General features: G+C 48.2%; 1 protein-coding gene across 5 annotated transcripts in view; it reads left to right on the forward strand.

Annotated features, from left to right (window-relative positions):
* The window catches only part of SFXN5 (sideroflexin 5), a 131,788-nt gene that overhangs the window by 34,509 nt on the left and 77,166 nt on the right, over positions 1 to 20,113 (forward strand). For all 5 annotated transcript variants that reach the window (XR_005212451.1, XM_037807596.1, XM_037807593.1 and 2 more), the window contains exons 4-5: positions 18,851 to 18,877; positions 19,457 to 19,511. Coding sequence is in view for 4 of the 5 variants with exons in the window: in XM_037807596.1 (XP_037663524.1) it covers positions 18,851 to 18,877; positions 19,457 to 19,511 (82 nt within the window). In the remaining variant the exon portion in view is untranslated. The remainder of the gene's footprint in view (positions 1 to 18,850; positions 18,878 to 19,456; positions 19,512 to 20,113) is intronic.

Here is a 20,113-nt window from a genome sequence, read left to right on the forward strand (position 1 = left end):
TTTCATGTAAATGGTTTCACACATCTGCCCTTCTCTTTATGGCTTAATTTCTATCCATTATTGAAAATTGTGTATTGAAATCTCCAACTATTATTGTAGAACCATCTATTTCTCCCTTCAATTCTGTCAATGTTTGCTTCATGTATTTTGCTGATCTGTTATTATGTGCATATATGTTTATAATTGTTATTTATTCTGAGTGGATTGACTCTTATTAATATATAGTATCCTTCTTTGTCTCTTGTAACAGTTTTTGACTTAAAATCTATTTTGTCCAATATTCGTCTAGCTAGCTTATCTCTCTTTTGCTTACTAATATATGGAAAATTTTTTTTTTCCATTCTTTCACTTTCACCGTATTTGTGTCTAAGGTGAGTCTCTTGTAAACAATATACAGTTGGAGTACCCTTTTTTTTTTTTGGCCTTTTTTTGTTGTTGAATTTTATATTGAAATAAATTCAAACTTACAGGAACAGTTGCAAAAACAATACAAACCCCATACACAGAACTCAGCATACCCCATTCCCCTCCCCTGATACCCCAGTCCACCAACTTTAACATCCTGTCACTCTACCATTTCTTTCTTTCCTCCCTTCCCTCCATCACTGTCTATCATCCATCATCTATTGCTCTGTCTTCTGAACATGTGAGAGCAAGCTGCACACATCCTTGAAAAAACAATATAATTCACATATAATTTCCCATGAACAAGAACATTCATTTATGCAATCACGTTAAGCACAGCTAAGAAGTTCATGAAATTCAACATTGATACAAAGCTTACATTCTATATTTCATTTTTTTCTTATATCCCAGGTGTGTCCCTTTGAGCCTCCTCTCCTCCATCCTCAGATCCCATCCAGGATCATCCTTGGCATTTAATTGTCATTATCTATTTAGACTGTCTTTTTTTTTTTAATTGTGGGAACATATACACAGCATAAATCTTCCTATTCCAACCCCTCCCTAGTGTTCCATTAGTGGGATTAATCACATTCACAGTGTTGCAATGCCATCACCTTCCCACCATCCATTACTAGAAACTTCCCTTCACCCCAAACAGAAACCATACACTCATTTCGTATTAACTCCCCAATGCCCCTTCCCCCACTTCTCGTAACCCATACTCTACATTTCATCTCTATGATCATATTCTCTGATACTTTCTTTTTGTTTACCGTGGGGCTTAAATTTAACCTCTTAAATCTATAACAATCTTGTTTTCTTTGATACCAACTTAACTTCAATAGGACACATAAACTGTGTTCCAATACTCCTCCATTCCCCCACCTTTGTGTAGTTCTTATCAAAAATTACATTTTTTATATTGAGTCCAAAACCACTGATTTACCATTACACTTTATGTCTTTTAGATCCTGTAGGCAGTAAATAGTGGAGTTACAAATAAAAAATACAGTAGTATTGGTATTTAAATTTACTATGTGATCTTTACTGGGAATCCTTATTTCTTCATGTGGTTTCAGTCAGTTGTTTAGTGTCCCTTCCTTTCAGCTTCCACAATTCCCTTTAGCATTTCTTATAGGACTGATCTACTGGTAATAAATTCCCTCAGTTTTGATTATCTGGGAATGTTTTCATCTCCCCCTCATTTTTAACCTCCAGGTGTTTGCGAACCCCACAAGTCTCTGATGGTTATTGACCTCTATTTGTATTCCATTGTGGTCAGAGAATGCACCCTGAACAAATCCAATTTTTCAAAATTCATTGAGGCCCGTTTCATGTCCCAGCACACGGTTCACTCTGGAGATAGTTCCATGACCACCAGAGAAGAACATGCATCCTGGTGATTTGGGACGCGATGTTCCACACATCTGCCAAATTTCTCTATATCTCTCTCTTTTCTTTGTTTCTCTGTCGGTAGGGCTCCCTTTAGTATCTGAAGTAGGGCAGATCTTTTATTAGCAAAATCTCCCAGCATTTGTCTGTCTGTGAAAAATTTAAGCTCTCCCTCAAATTTGAAAGAGAGTTTTGCTGGATAAAATATTCTTGGTTGGAAATTTTTCTCTCTTAGAATTTTAAATGTCATGCCTTCTCGCCTTCATGGTGGCCACTGAGTAGTCACTACTTAGTCTTATGTTGTTTCCTTTGTATGTAGTGGATTGCTTTTCTCTTGCTGCTTTCAGAACTTGCTCCTTCTCTTCAGTATTTGACAGTCTGATCAGAGTATGTCTTGGAGTGGTTTTATTTGGATTTATTCTATTTGGAGTTTGCTGGGCATTTATGCTTTGTGTATTTATATTGTGTAGAAGGTTTGGGAAGTTTTCCCCAACAATTTCTTTGAATACTCTTTCTAGACCTTTACCCTTCTCTTCCTCTTCTGGGACACCAATGAGTCTTAAATTTGGACATTTTATTTTATCTATCATATCCCTGAGATCCATTTTGATTTTTTCAATTTTTTCTCCATTCCTTCTTTTGTTCTTTCATTTTTCGTTCTGAGGTTCTTGAGGTTGCTGAGTCGTTGTTCAGCTTCCTCTAGTCTTGTACTATGAGTATCCAGAATCTTTTTAATTTGATCAATAGTTTCTTTTATTTCCATAAGATCATCTATTTTTTTATTTACTCTTGCAATTTCTTCTTTATGCTCTTCTAGGGTCTTCTTCATGTCCTGTATATCCTGTGCCGTGCTCTTCTTCATGTCCTTTATATCCTGTGCCATGGTCTCAATGTTTGTCTTTAGTTCTTTGATTAATTGCTCCAAGTACTGTGTCTCCTCTGATATTTTGATTTGGGTGTTTGGGTTTCAGTTATCCATATCGTCTGATTTTATCGTAAGCTTTAAAATTTTCTGTTGTTTTTGGCCTCTTGGAATTTGCTTTACTTCATAGGGTTCTTTTAGGATATGAAGGATTATTGAAGCACCAGTCTCTAATTTGTCAGATCTACAGCTTGGTGGCATACACTTTCTCTAGCTAACCAGCAGATGGCATCTGCAAGTCACCTATTCCCCTCAAGTCAGTTCTCCCCAGCTTTGTCTTTGTGGTGTGTGGGGGTCTGGTTCTTGTGGGTCCAATTGGTGCACCAAGTTTGGGTGTGTTATTGGTGCTGTCTGCCCTGAATGTGGGACTTGTGTCTGAGCTGTTAGGGAGGGAGGGCAGCTTTAATAATCAAACCTCCCAGGTGTTCCTAGAGATTTAAGGCTGTTTCAAGAGTCTAAACCTTCAGTTCGGTCTCTCCACAGATTGTCTCTGCCGCTGACCTACAAGTCCTTGGTATTGGCATATGGTCCCTGGGATTTCCGAGTGGATCCCTCTTCCCAGCCGTGCCCTTCTTAGGGCCTCTGCTGAGGGATGGCTGTGCTATGTCACAAGTGTGTGCTGTCCCTCAAGGGAAGTTGTGGGCTGCCAGGCCATGCAGGGGCATTCCCAGCCTGCTGTAAGGATGGCTGAATGGGGCATGTTAATTTCCCCCTTTCCGCACAGCTCCACCTTCCCAGCTTCAGGACAATTAGCTGTGGGTGCACTAAAGGCTATTGTCCATGCCCGATATTGTGGCGTGTGCTCATGTTGCTGGAAACATCTTCTGTCACACTGGGTCCCTTGGCACGACTCTGGGCTGTGGTGCCTGCGCCGGGCAGGAGCGTTCCCAGCCCACTGTGAAGATGGCTGCAAGGGGCATGGTTTTTCCCCCTTTTGGTTAACCTCTATCTTCCTCGCTCTGAGACAATTAGCAGTGGGCATACAAAAGGCTATCTTCCACGCCAGATATTGAGGTGTTTGCACAGCCTGTTCCTGCTGCACTTCACTGTGTGGTTCTTGCTGCCGTATCTGCAGCCGCTTTTGGGTTTTTTTTTTTTTAAAGAACTAGGCTGCCTCCAAATGCCAGCCCACAGTTTCCCCACACTGCAGCATGGCTGCCAGACATTCAGCCAGCTCACTCACTCGTTTCCGAACGCAGACTCCCGGTTTCACCAAGTGCATGGTCCCTGTGGATTTAGCAGACCTTGTCCAGCTGGTGCATCGCTGGAACTGGTGTTCTGGGTCACTTTCTGGCTTTTATCTAGTATTTTTCATGGAGGTGTTTTTTTTGCCCTGTCTCACCTAGCTGCCATCTTAGGTTCTCCGGGATTATGCTTTTTATACTTTCTTCCAATCTCTGCCTTTCAATTGGAGAGTTTAATTTACATTCAAATTTATTACTGATAAAGTGGAACTTACTTCAGCCATTTTGCCATTTGTTTTTTGTTCATTTAATACCTTTTTTGATTGCTCATTTCCTCCATTGCTGCCCTTTTTTGTGTATAGTTGATCATTTGAAGCAGTTTGATCCTATTTCCTTTTCTGTATTTTTAAAGCTGTTTTCTTTGTGGTTACCATGATGTTTACATACAACATCCTAAATCTATAACCTACTGGTTTGAAATGATACATACAATCTCTATTCCTATACCCCTTCTTACCCCCTTTATGTTGTTCTGGTCACAAGATACCTCTTTATGTTTTGTGAGCCCAATAATATGGAAATATGATATCTTCTACACATTTTTATTTTATGTCTTTTATATTTACCTATGTCGTAACAGTATTGTGGGTGTTTATTTCTCCATAGTGCTTCATGTCACTGGCCAGTGTCCTTTCCTTTCATCCTCAAGAACTCCCTTTTGTGTTTCTGGTAGGGCAGGTCTACTGGTAACAAAATCCCTCAGCTTTTGTTCATCTGGGAATATCTTGATTTTTCCCTCACTTTTGGAGGGCAGCTTTGGTAGATATAAAATTTTTGTTTGGCAGTTTTTTTTCCTTTCAGCAGTTTAAATATGTCACATCGCTGCTTTCTGGCCTCCATGGTTTCTGGTGAAAAATTGGCCCTTCATGTTGTTGAGGATCCTTGAATGGGATGGTTCACTTCTCTTTTGCTTCTAGGATTCTCTATTTGTCTTTGGCCTTCAGAAGTTTGAGTATAATGTCTCTTGATGTGGATATCTTTGAGTTTATCCTATTTGGAGTTCATTTGCCTTCTTGGATGTGTATATTCCCATCTTCTGTCAAATTTGGGATGTTTTCAGCCATCATTTCTTCAAATATTCTTTCTCTTTCTCCTCTCCTTCTGAAACTCCCATGTGCATATATTGATATGCTTCATGGTGTCTGCGGTGGCTGGGAACTGTGAACCCCAGGGAAACATGTTCTCACACTTAATCCCTTCTTGTGGCTGTGAACCCATGGAGAGTAGGACCTTTTGATGAGGTGGCTCTGCCCCCTTCCTGATGTCACTCTGCCCATGCCTTCTTTAACCCCTTTAGGCACCCAGCTGGGTTGGCCCACCCAGACCCATGTGCCAACACCACACCTGCTGTCTGGCTGGGTGTTCCCTGGGGTAGAAGGTTTAACAGTCAGCCCTCCCCAGTCCAGTTCTCACCATTATGTATTTATGGAGCACCTATAGGCCAGGCATGGTGCTAGGGCCCAGGCAGTAGAGCAAGGAAGAATCTGGATGATGTTCTTGTCTTATGGACCCCAACAACCAGACAGTGACCATGGAAACTCATGATACTGTGGGTTTGCAGAGGGAGGAGTACCCAGCCTAGGCCAGGGGTGTGTGCCAAGAGCAGGAGGCTCAGGTAGGAGAGGTCCAGGAGAGGAAGCACCTTGTGCTGCAGGTAGAGCGAGCAAGCCCCTCCAGAGGGGGCGAGAAAGGCTGAATGTGCTAGACAGGAGCCTGGCAGTGAGAAGGAGGGTGTCTGCTTGGAGGTGCCCCCGGAGTAGATGCTGCCTTGTCACTCCTTGTCCAGACACCGTGTGCAGGGCCTAGATGAGTGATGAGAGCTGGTGTGGTGACTGCTATGCGGGGCCCATGCTAAGGTGTTCAACTGCATGCTGAGTCATGGGCAGTTGACAGCAGGGGCGTATACTGCTTACTGCTATCTCCTCCATCCAGGGCAGGGCCACTTCTCTCTTCCCATGGCAGTGAGGAGCCTGGCTGGCATGAGTTAACATCCGCCCCCGTCCAGGCCGCGATGGTCCTCAAACACTTGCATGTTCTTCTTGGGCCCATCATTGAGGGGCCCAGCCACCAAGCCCTTCCTGACCCTGTGTCTGCCCAGGCCAAGATCCCCTCTGGCCCGTCCTTGCTGAGGTTGGCATCTTGGGACCCTGTTCCTGTTTGCTAATGCTGCTGTTATGCAAAACACCAGAAATGAATTCGCTTTAATAAAGGGGGTTATTTGGTTACAAATTTGCAGTCTGAAGGTCACGGCAATGTCCAAATTAAGGCATCAACATGAGTGTACCTTCACCAAAGGAAGGTCAGTAGTGTCCAGAAAACCTTTGTTAACTGGGAAGGCATGTGGCTGGCATCTGCTGATCCAGGGTTGTGTTCCAGCTCCTCTCTCAGCTCCTGTGCATTCTTCAAAATGTTGCTTTTGGGGCTTTTTGTCCTCTCTTAGTGTCACCAAAGCATCAGCAAAAGTCTGCTTTCAATGGCCATCTCCAAAATGTCCCTCTCAGCTGCTCTGAGGTCCTTCTGTTTGTGAGCTCTTTTATAGGACTCCAGTGATTAAATCACAACCCACCCTGAATGGGAAGGGCTCATATCTCCATGGAAATAATCCAATCAAACGGGCTGCTCACGGTTGATTGACTCATATTGCCATGGAAACACTCAATCAAAGGATTCCAACCTAATCAACACTAATATGTCTGCCCCACAAGATTACATTAAAGAACATGTCTTTTGGTGGGACATAATACATCCAAATTAGCACAGACCCCTTCCAGTTCCCAGAGGTTGGGGACTAAGGCCACATTTTCCGTCTTTGCTCCCTTCAGCAGCTTACAGCTGCTGGTCCTTTTTCCAGGACCTGCTTTGTTTTCTGTCTTTAAGCCCCCTTGTGCTCCAAGGAGCTGGAGAGGAGGGCAGCTGGGATGGCCCTTGACATTGGTTGTACTTCCCACTTCCAGCTCGCGTTGTGATGCCTGCACTTCCATCTGGTGGCTAGGAAGCACAGCAATCTCAGTGCAAGCCCCCCGCTTGGTCCCTCTGATAAGCAGGCCCTCCCTCCCCCTCCCTTCCTCCGGCCTCCTGGCTCCTTGGAGCCCCTGTGATCAGGTTGTGTCATCTCCCAATGCTTCCCTCCCTGGGCCTCGGTCAGCAAAGCCACATCCTCTCCTGGCCTGCACAGGACCTGAGGGGCTTGGCGATGTCAGCTCAGGGCTTGTGGAGGCCTTGGGAATCTGGAATGCAGGACGGGCTCCTGTTCCTGGCTCAAATCTGTGCCATCTGAAGAGGCCCAGGGTGGTTCTTGACCTTCATCTGGACCAGCAGCCTCGTCTGCCTCCAGGCCTTGTGGCGTGAACAGCCTGTACCTGCCTGATGTCCTTTTGCAGAAGTGGGGTTGGGAGCCTGTGGCCGGGGCCCTATGGCCGTGTGCCTGCCCTGCTGTCATGAGCCCTGCTGGGAAACCCGTGTGCTCGATTTTTCCCACACAGTTTGTCATCTAACCTGTCCTCCAGGCTCACCAGCAGAACACGCAACAAACAGGCAATAGTTTGTCTCACCTCATGGCCTTGGTTTGGCCTTCTCTTCATGGGCGGTTGGTTCCTCCTCAAAGCCTGTTAACTTGTTAAAAGATAGCTGAACCAATGCTAATTAGTACTGAGAATAAAAAGAAAAATAAGCATAATTTACCCTTTGGGTTTAACAAGTAGAAATTTAATGTGCTAGGAACCCTAACAAGTACTCTGGTTATGGGTTAAGCAAGAAAGGCACAGGTGAGAGCACACACGTTTCTACGGTTGACCCTGATATGTGCACTTTGATACGCCAGGGCCCTGAGGGAATGACCTGGCTGGCTGGAACCGGGCAGGGATATATGTGGGAGGCTCCCCCGGGACAACGAGCCCCATGCACTGTGTGCTACCGAGTGCCGGGTGCTGTGCCAAGCACTGGTGCTTTATGTGCTATCTCGAATCACTGGCACAGAAACCCTGTTTGGTAGGCATCAATATTACCCCCATTTTTTAGGCAGAAAAACTGAGGCTCAGAGAGGTTACATTACTTGCCCAAGGCCATGTGGCCAGTTTGTGGCGGGCTCCTGCCATCTAGGTGGGTAGGGAAGGGAGAAGCAGAACAGTGTACACAGACCTGGGAGGCTGGAGGGCAGGAGGTGTCTGGAGTGGTCAGGGAAGCTGGGCATTTGCGAGGGTTGAGTGGCTTTTGCACGGCTGTGGCTGAGGCTGTCAGTCCAGACTGTGGGTGCTGGCCGAGCATCCCGTGTGTAAACAGGGTAGTGGGCAGCCCACCCTATGGAGCCAGCTCACAGCCCAGGTGGGGAGACCACTTGCGCTCCTGAGCAGGGTGACTGGAGGCAGGCTGGGGTTCCACCGCAGGGACCTAACTTGGAGGGCAGGAGTTCAGAGTGAGAGAATCCTGAGAAGCGAGAGATGAGGAATGGTCTTGTGGTGGGAGGGGGGCCCGAGGGAGCCCTGAAGGGCAGGGCAGTAGGAGGGGTGTTCCCTGTAAGTTACAGACTAAAGCCGAGATATGGAATGGAGTTGGGGGCAGGAAAGGGGGAAGGAGGGCAAGAGAGGGGAAAGAGATGAGATTAAAGGAAGTTGGAGAGGAACTTGGGAGGTTTCAGGCCAGACTGTGGAGGTCTTTAAAAACCAGGTAGAGAGGCTAGATGTGTTGTGTGGGGCCATAGGCAGCTACTGAAAACTCTTGAATAAGGGAGTGGCATGGAAGTGATATCATGGCAGGATCTCTCTGGTGGCAGTGCCAGGTGGACTGGGGGAGGAGGGAGTGGTCTAAGGATGCCAGCTTGGAGGCTGCTGGAGGGGTCCAGGAGTGAGGGCGGCAGGGCTCTGGGCACCACTGTAGGATTCTGAGTGGTGGTTTTTGTCCATCATTCCAGATTCCCCAGAGGCTGGGAACTAGCCAGCCTTAGTCCGTGCCTACTCTGCACCCAGCATACCATATCAGCAGCTCAGAGACACCGGGCAGGGTTTCTGCCTGTGACCTGCTGAGGAGGGAGGGCAGCTGGGATGTAAGAGTTCCTGAGGGCCAGTCTCCTCCTCTGGCAGGGAGGGAACGGGATCACGTGTGTTTGGGCTTTGCTGAAAATAGCAGAGTCTCTTAGTTCATCACATTTAGAGGCTTAAAAATACCTGTATCCCAAATCTTCAGTGGGCATCAGCAAGAAGATTTGCCAGAAGCGGGTTGAAGGGGAGACTGGGCTGACCCCTGTCTCACCCTTGCCTCTAGCCTCAGGCTTAAAGTTGGCACAGAACAGACAAGTGATCAATATTAGCTGAAGCCTTCTGTGTGACGTGCCAGGCATTGTATTCAGTGCTCCACACTCATCTCCGGGCTGGGCCGTGGCAGCGGCCTCCTGGGTGGTCTCCCCATTCCAGCTGGGCCTCTCTGTCCATCCCCAGTACCGCAGTCAGAGTGCCTGGTGAAAACATGCATCATTTATTCCTCACGGCCGGGGTCTCTCAGCCTCTGCACTATTGGCATTTGGGGCCAGGTAATCCTTTGTTGCAGAGGCCATCCTGTGCACGGAATGGTGTTAGCAGCATCCCTGGTCTCTACCTACTACACAATTGTGACAATCAGAAATGTCTCCAGTCACTGCCAAATGTCCTCCGGGAGGGCATTGCTCTAGTAGAAACTGCTGTCCCTCCCCTTTTCTGAAAGTAAAAGCCACGGGCCTTAGCAGGGCCTGCAAAGCCCCTGCTTCTTTCTGGCCTGTCTCCTCCCACTCTCTCCCCTATCCCGTCCACTCCAGTCACCTTGGCCTCCTTGTTGTCCTTCAGACAAGCCAGGCGGCCTGCTTCTGCCACAGGGCTTCTGCCACAGGGCCTTTGCACTGGCCGTTCTCTGCCAGAACAATCTCCCACCAGATATCCACATGGCTCACTCCCTCCTCCGAGTATTTCCTCCAATGTCACTGTGCTGATTTGAATCTATTAAGTCCCCCACAAAAGCCATGTTCTTTTAATCCAATCTTGTGGGTACAGATTTATTGGGGGTGGGCCGTTTTGATTAGATTATTTCCATGGAGGTTTGACCCTGCACATTCAAGGTAAGTCTTATTTAGTTTACTGGCATCCTTTATGAGAGGATAAAAGGCAGAGACATTTTGAAGAGAACTCAGAGACACTTAGTAGGAAAACAGCCAGAGACATTTTGGAGTCAGCAGTTGAAACCAGAACCAGGAGAGAAGCTAAGAGGGTGAAGTCCAGAGTTTGTCCCAGAGAACCTAAGAGAGGACCCCCAGATGCTGAGCGAGAAACAAGCAAGGACGCAAAGGAGCTGAGAGAGAGAAGCTAAGACAGAAGTCCAGAGGCATTTTGGAGAAAGCAGTGGAAACCAGAAGCTAACCCTGGGAGAGGCCCAGCACACTGCGGCCGTGTGGCTTCCCATGCGAGAGAGGAACCCCCAATGCCATCGGCCTTTCTTCAGAGAAGGTGTCCTCTTGTCGATCCTTAGTTTGGACACTTTTATGGGCTTACAACTGTAAGTTTGTAACCTAATAAACCCCTTTATAAAAGCCAATCCATTTCTGGTATTTTGCATTTGAGCAGCTTTCGCAAACCAGAACAGTCACTTTGTCAACAAGACTTACCCTGACCACCTTAATTAACGCTGTGAGCCTCATACCCCCTCTTCCTACTCTGCTCCTCTTCTCCTTGATTCCTGGAGCACTCGGCCTCCTACCGTATCAGAGAGCTTACTTATTATTTTCATTGCTTATTGTCGGCCCATCCCCACCGGCCCTTAAGTGCCTCCAAAGCAGAGATTTCTGTCTGCTTTGTTCTCGGATGCATTCTTAGTTCCTGCCACATAGACAGTTTTCAAAAATTTTTTGAACAAGTGAACTGTTTTTAATCTTCACAATAACCTTGAAATGAGGTAGTCATATCCCGTATCACAAAATGACCCCAAATCACATGGTCAGCAGGTGGCAGGTCTCGAATTCGAACCCGGACCCCAGTCCGAGGTCCTTTGTCTTATTAGAGAGAAGTTACGTGTCTGTGGAAGTCGTGATGGCCGCTGTGTGCTGCTCTGCAGAACTCGGGGGAGGTTCTTTCTCCTTTCTTGTGTCTGTAGAATTGGAGGTGGGACTTCACCCCACATAGACTTACCTATGTACATATTACCTGGGAGTAACCATGGCAACAGAATTAATGATGAAGACTAATGCAGTTGGCCCAATTGATAAATTAGGAAGTTTTTGTTTTTTGGAGGCATCGTTTGCCTTACAGAAGGATCCCCTTCAGGATCTGTTTAATTACCTTCTGGAGGTTGTTTTAAATAGGCTCTATTTTTACTGCCTTAGATGTGGGGAAGCATCTTGAAAGGAGGGAGAGGGGCAGAGGGGCGAGCCAGGCCTCAGTCTGGCTCGAGGCGCCTGCCCTGCTGTGCCCCAGGAGGCCGGGCTCGGGTACCAGCCCCTCTCGAAAGCAGGTTTGGGGTCCACCCGCTCCTCCTCCCTGGGCCTCTACCCTGAGTTGCAGACACCTTGGAGGGCAGCATGGCTGGGACGCCGGCCATGTGTGCAATCGGCAAACATCTGCACAGTTCCCGCCACCTCAGGGCTCCCCCACACCCCTTCTCTGTCCGCATTCCTCGAGTGGAGAAATCAAGCACGGTGCAGTCTGATACCCATTCTGGTTTGCACTGCAGCCTCTAAGTTCCAAGAGGTCAGGGCTGCACATTTTGAATGTTCAGCCACAGGCATAGAGAGAGGTGGGCTGAGCTCAAATGAGATGGACTGATGACAAGATGCCGGGGGTGGGGTTGGGGGGACCCCCCTACTAGATTCTTAGTGCGAATTGACCATCTAATGTATGACCTTTGGCTTCCCGTAGAATGCTTTACCTCCCAGGATGATCTTCCCCTGGAACCTGTTGGTAGGACTGGCTCAAACTGCAAATTAGCAATCAGCTCTTTGCTTGAGGGTGGCCCCTGCTGCCATTTCAGCATTCAGCATCTGACTCATGGGTCCAGCAGGTCCCGGGAGAAGCCCAAGCCTAAGGAAGCAGATCCAGGTCCTTGTCCTGGACTCCCAACAAGCTGCATGTGGCATCCCAGACTATCAGGCAGGAAGGGGCCCTGCTTGCTTCCACCCCCTGCCCCTCCTCCTGCCCAATTAATTTTGAAAACAATGTAAGTATAAGGCATGAGGGGAGTTGAACAGGGAGATCATGGAAGTCAGTAGCTGAGCCAGGGCCAGAAACCCTGACCCCGGCTAACCCAGGGCTTCTCACATCAACCCTTGAAACTTCTGGAGCATTGCCAGGTGCCACAAGGAGAGCCCCAGACACTATCCACGCTTTCCTCTCTTCTTTTCTGGAAAGTCTTCCCTGATACCATGGAAGGAAGTTTCATATAACCCCAAGTGGGTTATATGAGTTAGGGATGTACCAGCTGCTGTAACAAAAAAACCCAAACCCCACTGGTTCAAGTAAGAGAGAAATTTCTTTCTGCCTCCTGTAGCGGTTCAGATTCCAGGCAGGCAGGCAGTTCAGTCCCACAGGGCCATTCAGGGCCCAGGCTCTCACCATCGTGTTTCTCCACCCTCCTCTTGGGTGTTGCCATCCCTGCATGTCCAAAGCCGAGCGGCAGCCAGGTCTGTGCTCTGGCTCTTGGGAAGGGAGCAGAGAGCATGGAAGGAGAGGCCCTGGCCAGGAGAAGGCACATCTCACTTTCCTTCAGTTGTCGTTGGGAGCACCCAGTCCCATGGGCACACCTAACTGCCAGGGAAGCTGACAAACACAGGGCAGCTGACCAGCCACCTGCTCCTACCTTTCCATTACTGTGGAGGAAAGGGACACGGGTTTTGTTTGACAGTTAACATCTGTGCCATGGGGGATGATAAAGGACCTGGAAGTTGTGTACCCTATTTCTATTTTTCTAGTCGTTACCTTTAAATTTTTAGCAATTATTTTTGAATAGGAAATATATGAACAAAATATAAAATTCTAAAGAAATGAAAAGGGTAGAGAAGGAAAAAAAACTCCCTTTCTCCGTCCATGCCCCTACTTTCTAGAGTAACCATTGGTTTCTTCTGTACTCTTCCAGCAATATCTGCACACGTTTATACTTTTTTCTTTAAATTCTAATGACATGATAATGGTAACTCCAGTAAAATTCACTGGAGCATGGTTTGTAATAGCAAATGATGGGACATAGCCAAGTTCCGCCAACAGGGGACAGTTTATCATATGTTCATTCAAGGATCTTGTTTGTAAGAATAGGTGGCTATCAATGTCCTGTGTTGAAAGATCTCCAAAATATGTCACATGCCTAAAGGGGCAGAACAGTGTGCAATTGTGTGCTACCATTTAGCATTGGGGTACATGTGGTTGTTGAGAGTGGGAACTCTGCAATCAAACTGCTTTGGTTCAAATCCCAGCTCTGCTGTGGGTCTTTGGGCAAATCACTTAACTTTCTTTCCCCCCCCATCTACATCTGTAAAATGGGGGCTTTATCAGTCCCTGCTTCATAGGGCTGTTGAAGGGAATGAATAAATTAATAGGAACAAAACCCTTAGAAGAGCATCTGACACATAAAAGGTATTCAGTAAATATGAATGAATGAATGAGAATGAATGGATGAATGAATCTGAGTCAGAGGTTGTAGGATCTATCCTGCCCCCCTTCTGAGACCTTGGATATAGCTCTGAGCTTTGGTTTTCTCATCTGTCCCATGGGAACAGATTTCTGAGTGTGAGGATCAAATAGTTCAAGGGAGGGAAAAGCACAGAATTATCCCAAGAGACTTTGCCATCATCTTTTATCTGTGGCCCCAGTCTGCCTGGGCCATTTGTGCAGTGATGTCATTTATGGGGTAGGGAACACGTCTGTCACTTCTGGGTTCCTGGGCTCCCCAAGTGTCCCTCCCTGCTGACACCTGCTGCACTTTGGCCTTTGCTGATGAGCCAGCACATCTGCTTGACTCTCACTTGCTGCTCCCTGGCTGGGGCGGGGGAGGCAGACCTAGAACCTGCGGGACCCTGATGCGGCCATGGATTGGAGGTGCGGGGCTGTTTGGCTGGACTTAGGCAGGGAAGGGAGGAAAGGGTGTTGTCTAGGAGGGGGAGGTTCTGGGACTTTTCACCAACCCCAAAAGAGTTAGCCAATCCTCTTCCTCCCCTGGCCAGCCTCAGACATCCGTCTGTTCTGGAGAGCCCCTGGAATTGGAGGGCCGGGGGCTGGGGGCCTGGTGGCCTGGGTGCATGTCTTGATCCAGCCGCCAGCCCCATGGGACCCTGGCCAAGTTGCTTAGTCTCTCAGGGATGAATGACCTTATCTGAAAATAATTGACCAACTTTGCAGACGTGTTGTGGAAATAAGACAATAGAGATGAAGTTACTCTGAGAAATGATTACGTCCTTCAAAAATAATGCAGCTCACTTGAATGGCTTCCTCTCTGTTCTAGGGAACCAATATTTATTGAGCACGTTCTACAGGCCAAGAATTTTATATATAGGTGTATCTCATTTAACCCTCTGTATTAGTCAGATTAAGCCAAATACTGTAACAACCAACCCCCAGATTCCAGGGACTTAACACAGCAAGGTTTATTTCTCACTCATGTACAACTCAGATTCTCATGCAACTCAAGGACTTGGTTGTTCAGGGACTGGGCTCCTTTCACCTCCTTGCTTTACCGCCTTCTAGGGCTTCACAGTTCTCCACTGGAGTTTATAATAGAGAGGCCAACAGAGAGGGAGGAGAGAGAAAATGGCGAATCGTGGCAGGCACGTGGGAAGCTCTGGGGCCAGGCCCGGAAGTGGTGGACGGTCCAACCAAGTCCATTGGCCAGCACCAGTCACACGACCCCACCTGCCCCGCAGGGGATGCTGGGAGGTGGAGGTGAGCTGTGTGCCCAAGGGGAAAAGCAGACGGGCTGGTGAGCACCAGGCTCTGTCTCTGCCCTATCCTTACAGTAACCCTAGTTGCTAAGGAGGGAGTTTCATCCTCATTTTACCTATGGAGAAACTAAGGTGCAGAGGTGAAGTAATTTGCCCAAGGTCACACATCCAATAGGTGGAGAAGCCAGGATTTGAACCAGGACCTCCTGGCTCTAACACCTGTGCTCTACATACCATCCTTCTATGTCTTAGACCAATGTTTTCAGCCCAAGCTGTTTATTAGAATCATGGGGGATTTTAATTTTTTTTTAAAAGAATTGTATGAAGAGATCTTGATTTTTAAAAAATAAACTTTTAATTTTAGAATTTCTTAGATTTGCATAAAATCCACAAAGATGACTATCAGATTTGTCATATTCCACACACCCAGTTTCCTCTATTATTAACTCACATTTGTATAGAGTTTTTGTCGAAACTAATGAACTAATATTGATATACCATTATTAACTAAAGCCCATACTTTCTTTAGATTTCCTTAGTCTTTACCTAATGACCTTTTTTCCTTACTTTTTTAAATTAGAGAAGTTGTGGGTTTATAGAACAATCATGCATCAAATGCAGGATTCCCATGTACCACCCTATTGTTAACACCTTGCATTGGTGTGGAACATTTGTTGCAATTGATGACAGCACGTTTTCATAATAGTACTCTTAACTAGAGTCCATGGTTTGACGTAGGATTCACTGTGCTGTACAGTTCCATGGAATTTTTGTAAAAAAAATTTAAATCTAGGAACATAAATACAACCTAAAATTTCCCTTTTTAACCACATTCAAATATATAATTCATCATGTTAATGATGTTCACGTTGTGCTTCCGTCATCACGATCCCTCACGAAAACTTCTCCCTGATGCCTGAGCTCTGTCCCATCCAGGATCCCACATGACACGTGGTTGTCGTGTCTCCCTTGGCTCCTCTTGGCTGTGACCGTTTCTTAGACTTTATCTTCTGCTTTTTTGATGACCTTGGCAGTTGAGGAGTCCTGTCAGGGTATTTTGTAGAATGCCTCCCAGTGTGGGTTTGTCTGGTGTCCTCTTGATCAGACCGGGGTGATGTGTTTTGGGGAAGAAGAACACAGAGGTGAGTGCCTTTCTCATCACATCGTATCAAGGGTTCATGCTATCAGCGTGACTTCTCGCCATTGCTGTTGACCTTGACCTCCTGGCTGAGGTCGTGTTTCTCAGGTGTCTGCACTGTAAGTTTGTGCTTTCCCCCTATACCCTTTTGGTATTGTCCTCTTCAGATGGAAGTCACTGTGTGCAGTCCAGTTAAAGGAGTAGGGAGTTTTGCGCCATCTCCTTGAGGGCAGATCATTAACTTAAATTATTGGAAATTTTGCATGGGAGGTTTTTCTCTTTTCCCTCATTCATGCATTCATTCTTTCATTTATCAGTAAGGATTCAAAATTGATTTTATGCTTTGGGTTATAATCCCATACTCCTTTATTTTGTTGCTCAAATTGTTCCAGCTTTTGATAAGATATGTAACTCTTTCAGTTGGCTCCTAGGTCCTTTGACATACCCCCCAAATTGTATTTTTGTTTGTTTGTTTGTTTGTGTTTTGGAGCACTTTCTTATTTTCTGGCACCATAAGATGCTCCAGGCTCATCTTGGATATTCTCTGCCCTAGTCCTAGAATCAGCTACTTTCCAAGGAGCCCAGGTTCCTTTTGTTGAAAATGGTCTTGGAAACTGAGATCTGGGTGCTGAGTGTGCTCGTCGCTGTGGGTTCCCTCAGCTGACAGAGCAAGGGAATGACTGTTGTATACTAGCCTGTGTCTATGCAGATCTATAAATATTTCCAAATGAATCTATCTGTATCTATAGTATGCTAAATGTGAGTTTATCCTGATGTGCCAACTGTGCTCCAGTACCTCCTGGATCATGCTAGCCTTCCCCTCTTGATCGTGTATAACTTCCCACTTGAAAAGCGAGGAAGCCGGCTCGCACCATCCGCCATCCGCACCTCACTGGGGAATTTTTGAAAGCACAGGCACCCCGGTACCACCTCCAGAGGTTCTGATGTGCAGTCTGGGTCAGGAACCACTGTGTTGGGCCCGGCACTTCCGTGCTGCTCCCCAGACCCTGCAAGGAGTGGTTGGTGGCCCTTCCTGTCCCGTGGGCTGGGGTTAGTGTGCTTTGAGGGTGCTGGGAGACGTCCTCTGAGTCTCTCTCTGTTATTTAACCCCCAGGCTCCAGGCATTCCGGTGCACTTTCGAGTCTGAGCTGCTCAACAGCTTCTAGAAGTTACTCTAAGAACAATGTGCCTGTCCTGAGAGAGAACCACCAGTGCCTCCGGAGCTGGAGGACCACTGGGCATTGGTGGTTTCGTGCTCTTTTACAGGGAAGACCAAGACCCTGCTCCTCGGGCCTCCTCTGCCTCTGTGACCAGGGTCTGGCCCTGGCCTGTCCCCCTTGCTCCCAGGGTTCTCCAGGGCTTGGATGGGCACCTGTAGCCTGCCCAACCCCTGCTTGGCTGCACAAAAGGGACAGAGGTCTCTGAAGGCGTCGACAGATTATTCTGTTTCTTCATCCTGACTCCTCCCCAGTGCTGGATGGAGACCCTTATCACTCAGTGAAAAGCGACTTTCTTCTCCCTAGAACCTTCTTATAACAACGACAATAGGAAAAGTAACATCAACAGCAAGCACTTATGCAGCACCTCCTGTGTGCCTCCTACCGCTCCAAGCACTTTTCGTAAACCTCTTTAACAACCCTACGTTAAAGGTGCTGTTATGACCCCCATTTTACAACCGAGGAAACTGAGGCTTAGAGGAAGAAGTGGCAAAGCCATGAACCCAAGCAGTCTGTCTGGCTTCAAAAACGCCACTCTGCTGCCTCTAGTGATTCTAGGGGGCAACTGCTGCATCTTCAATTAAGTCAGGGCGTCTCACCCTGGTTCTACCTAAGAATCTACTGGGGAGCTGTAGCGAGACCCCCCAGGCCGTTCTGATGCACAGCTAGAATTGAGAACCCCCAATTCAAATGCCCCCTCCCACTTCTGCATGATTTCGCTCTGCCCAGCGCTGGAGAAGAGGCAGGCAAAAGGCAGTGCGTCTCGGAGGGGCACCAGCTTGGCTCACGTGGGCCCCGAGAAAGGCGGATGCCACAAGTGCCTTTTGTTAGTGTTGTTGCTGCTGGCTCATTAAAGAGTGTAGTCTGGAGCTTGACATCGGTGGGTCTACAGAAATCTGGACGTGAAGGACATTGAGCCCCTCAGAGAGAGGCAGACGGGTTAGCTTGGTGGAATGATGATAGGAGTTAAATGATTTGGTAGGCCCGGGTTCTTGGCTCACATCATTTCACCCATCCTTACACCCACCTGGTAGGATATGTAGTTCCCTCCCCCTTTTAGCAGCTAAAGAAACGGAGATCTCGAGAGTTTAAATGACTTAGCAAAGGCCTTGCCCACAAGTGGGGGGGAGGGGCAGATGCACACTCAGGCCTGCCTGGCTTCCCGCGGCCCCCGGGTGGACATTGCTGAGCACTCCTAAGAGGCTTCCCTTGGCCAGGCAGGCCCTAGGCAGGTCTGGCCTCCTCCGTCTGCACCAACACGGCATGTCTGAGGGTTGGGGAGAAGAGGCTCCCGCTCCAGTGTTTTCACCAACTCAGCCTGTAGTTCTCAGACTCCTCCTCAGTAATAATTCTAGGCATTGTTTGGAGAATCTGTGTGAGGCCGCCCACTGGAGTTCTGGGACCCCTGGCCTTCCTGCTCCCTGATGGCACACCCCCAGGGTGGCTGCAGGGCCTGGGTGGCCAGGACACAGCCTTCACCTCCTGTGCCTTTGGAGTTAGAAAATGTGGCTTTGAGACCCGAAACTGATATGTGCTTCCGTTCCCCTTCCTCTCTTCTCTCTTCTCTCTCTCCCTCTTTCTCTCTTTCTCTCTTTTCTTCCATCTGTCTTCTTTCCTTTCTCCCTCCATCCCCTCCCCCCTTTTTCTTTCTTTCAGCTCTGGAGTGCACAGAAAATCAAGCAGGTAAGTCAGCTTTGGATTTTTTCCCCCCATTCTGTTTTCCTGGATCCTGTCCCCTCGTGTCTCAAGAGCCAGCTGCAGCCCCTTCTCCCCTGGCTATTGCATGCCCAGCCCCTCCCCTCCCTATGCCCCTTTCCTTCTTCCCCAGCACCCCAAGGACCCAAGTTTCTGAACACTTGAGCTGAGGCCAAGCTAAGCCTTTCCCTGGGCCTTCGGAGCACTGGGAGGCCCTGGGCTCCTTCCACAACATCCTTATTCAGTGTCTACTGTGTGCCAGGCACTGGGGGTCAGGAGCCTGCAAGGCAGATGCAGTTCCCAGCCCCCACGGGCTTTTGGTGTCCCCTGTGGTCAGCTGTGAGGATTAGCCAGGAGGATGGGTGCTGTTTGTGGCCCACATTTTCATTTTCTCTGGCCCTGAGTGAGGGGAAAGGACAGACTGCCAGAAGGCAAAACAGCCCCTGGCCATCTGAGGCTCCCAGGGATGCTCTCCTTTCCCCTCCAGCCCCCCTATCGCCCCTGCTTGCCCCCCAACCCCACCCAGCCGCCTCTGTCACACTCTGCTCTCTTCCCTGCTCCTGCCAGGCTATCCTACACCCAGACACCAACGAGAAGATCTTCATGCCGTTTAGAATGTCAGGTAAGCTCCTGGGCCCCTGGTCTCGGTGTATGCTGCAGTTGCTGCTCCAGGAGTGCCAGACGTGCTGCCCAAGTTGGGAATGGGGTCTGTCACACGCATGTCCAAACTGTACCGACACACTTCCTTGGCTCACTCGAGCAAGACCCTGACCTGCCTCAGAATCATCTGTGGAGTTTGAACAAATTTGTTGGCCTGTCTGCCCTCTCCCACTGTCCCTGACCCTTCTGACTGCGCAGTTGGGATGGAGTTGTGGTGGCCCCAGTGAATCTGATTCCTCCCTCTGCCCCAGGTCCACACCGCCCACCTGTTGCAGCTGCAGGGGTGATGCCTTCCCACAGGTCAGCCCTGGCTTCCCCAGTCACCCTCCTCCCTGCCCTGTGCTCCACAGCCTGCTCCCTGCCCACCCCTTTCAGGCAGCAAATCTCTGGACCAACTCCCCACCCCCTGGTCCTGCTGTCAACCTACCTTTGAGAGCGTTACTGTGCACAGAGAGAAGGCAGGACTCCTGTACTGTGGATGCCAGTGGTCAGAGGGGACAGAAGAGCCCTGTCCCTGGGGAGCTCCCTGCCCAGTGGTCATTCCGTGTGGATGGCCCCGAGTGG

The sequence above is a fragment of the Choloepus didactylus genome, chromosome 17 (assembly GCF_015220235.1).
Source record: "Choloepus didactylus isolate mChoDid1 chromosome 17, mChoDid1.pri, whole genome shotgun sequence".
Lineage (NCBI taxonomy): Eukaryota > Metazoa > Chordata > Mammalia > Pilosa > Megalonychidae > Choloepus > Choloepus didactylus.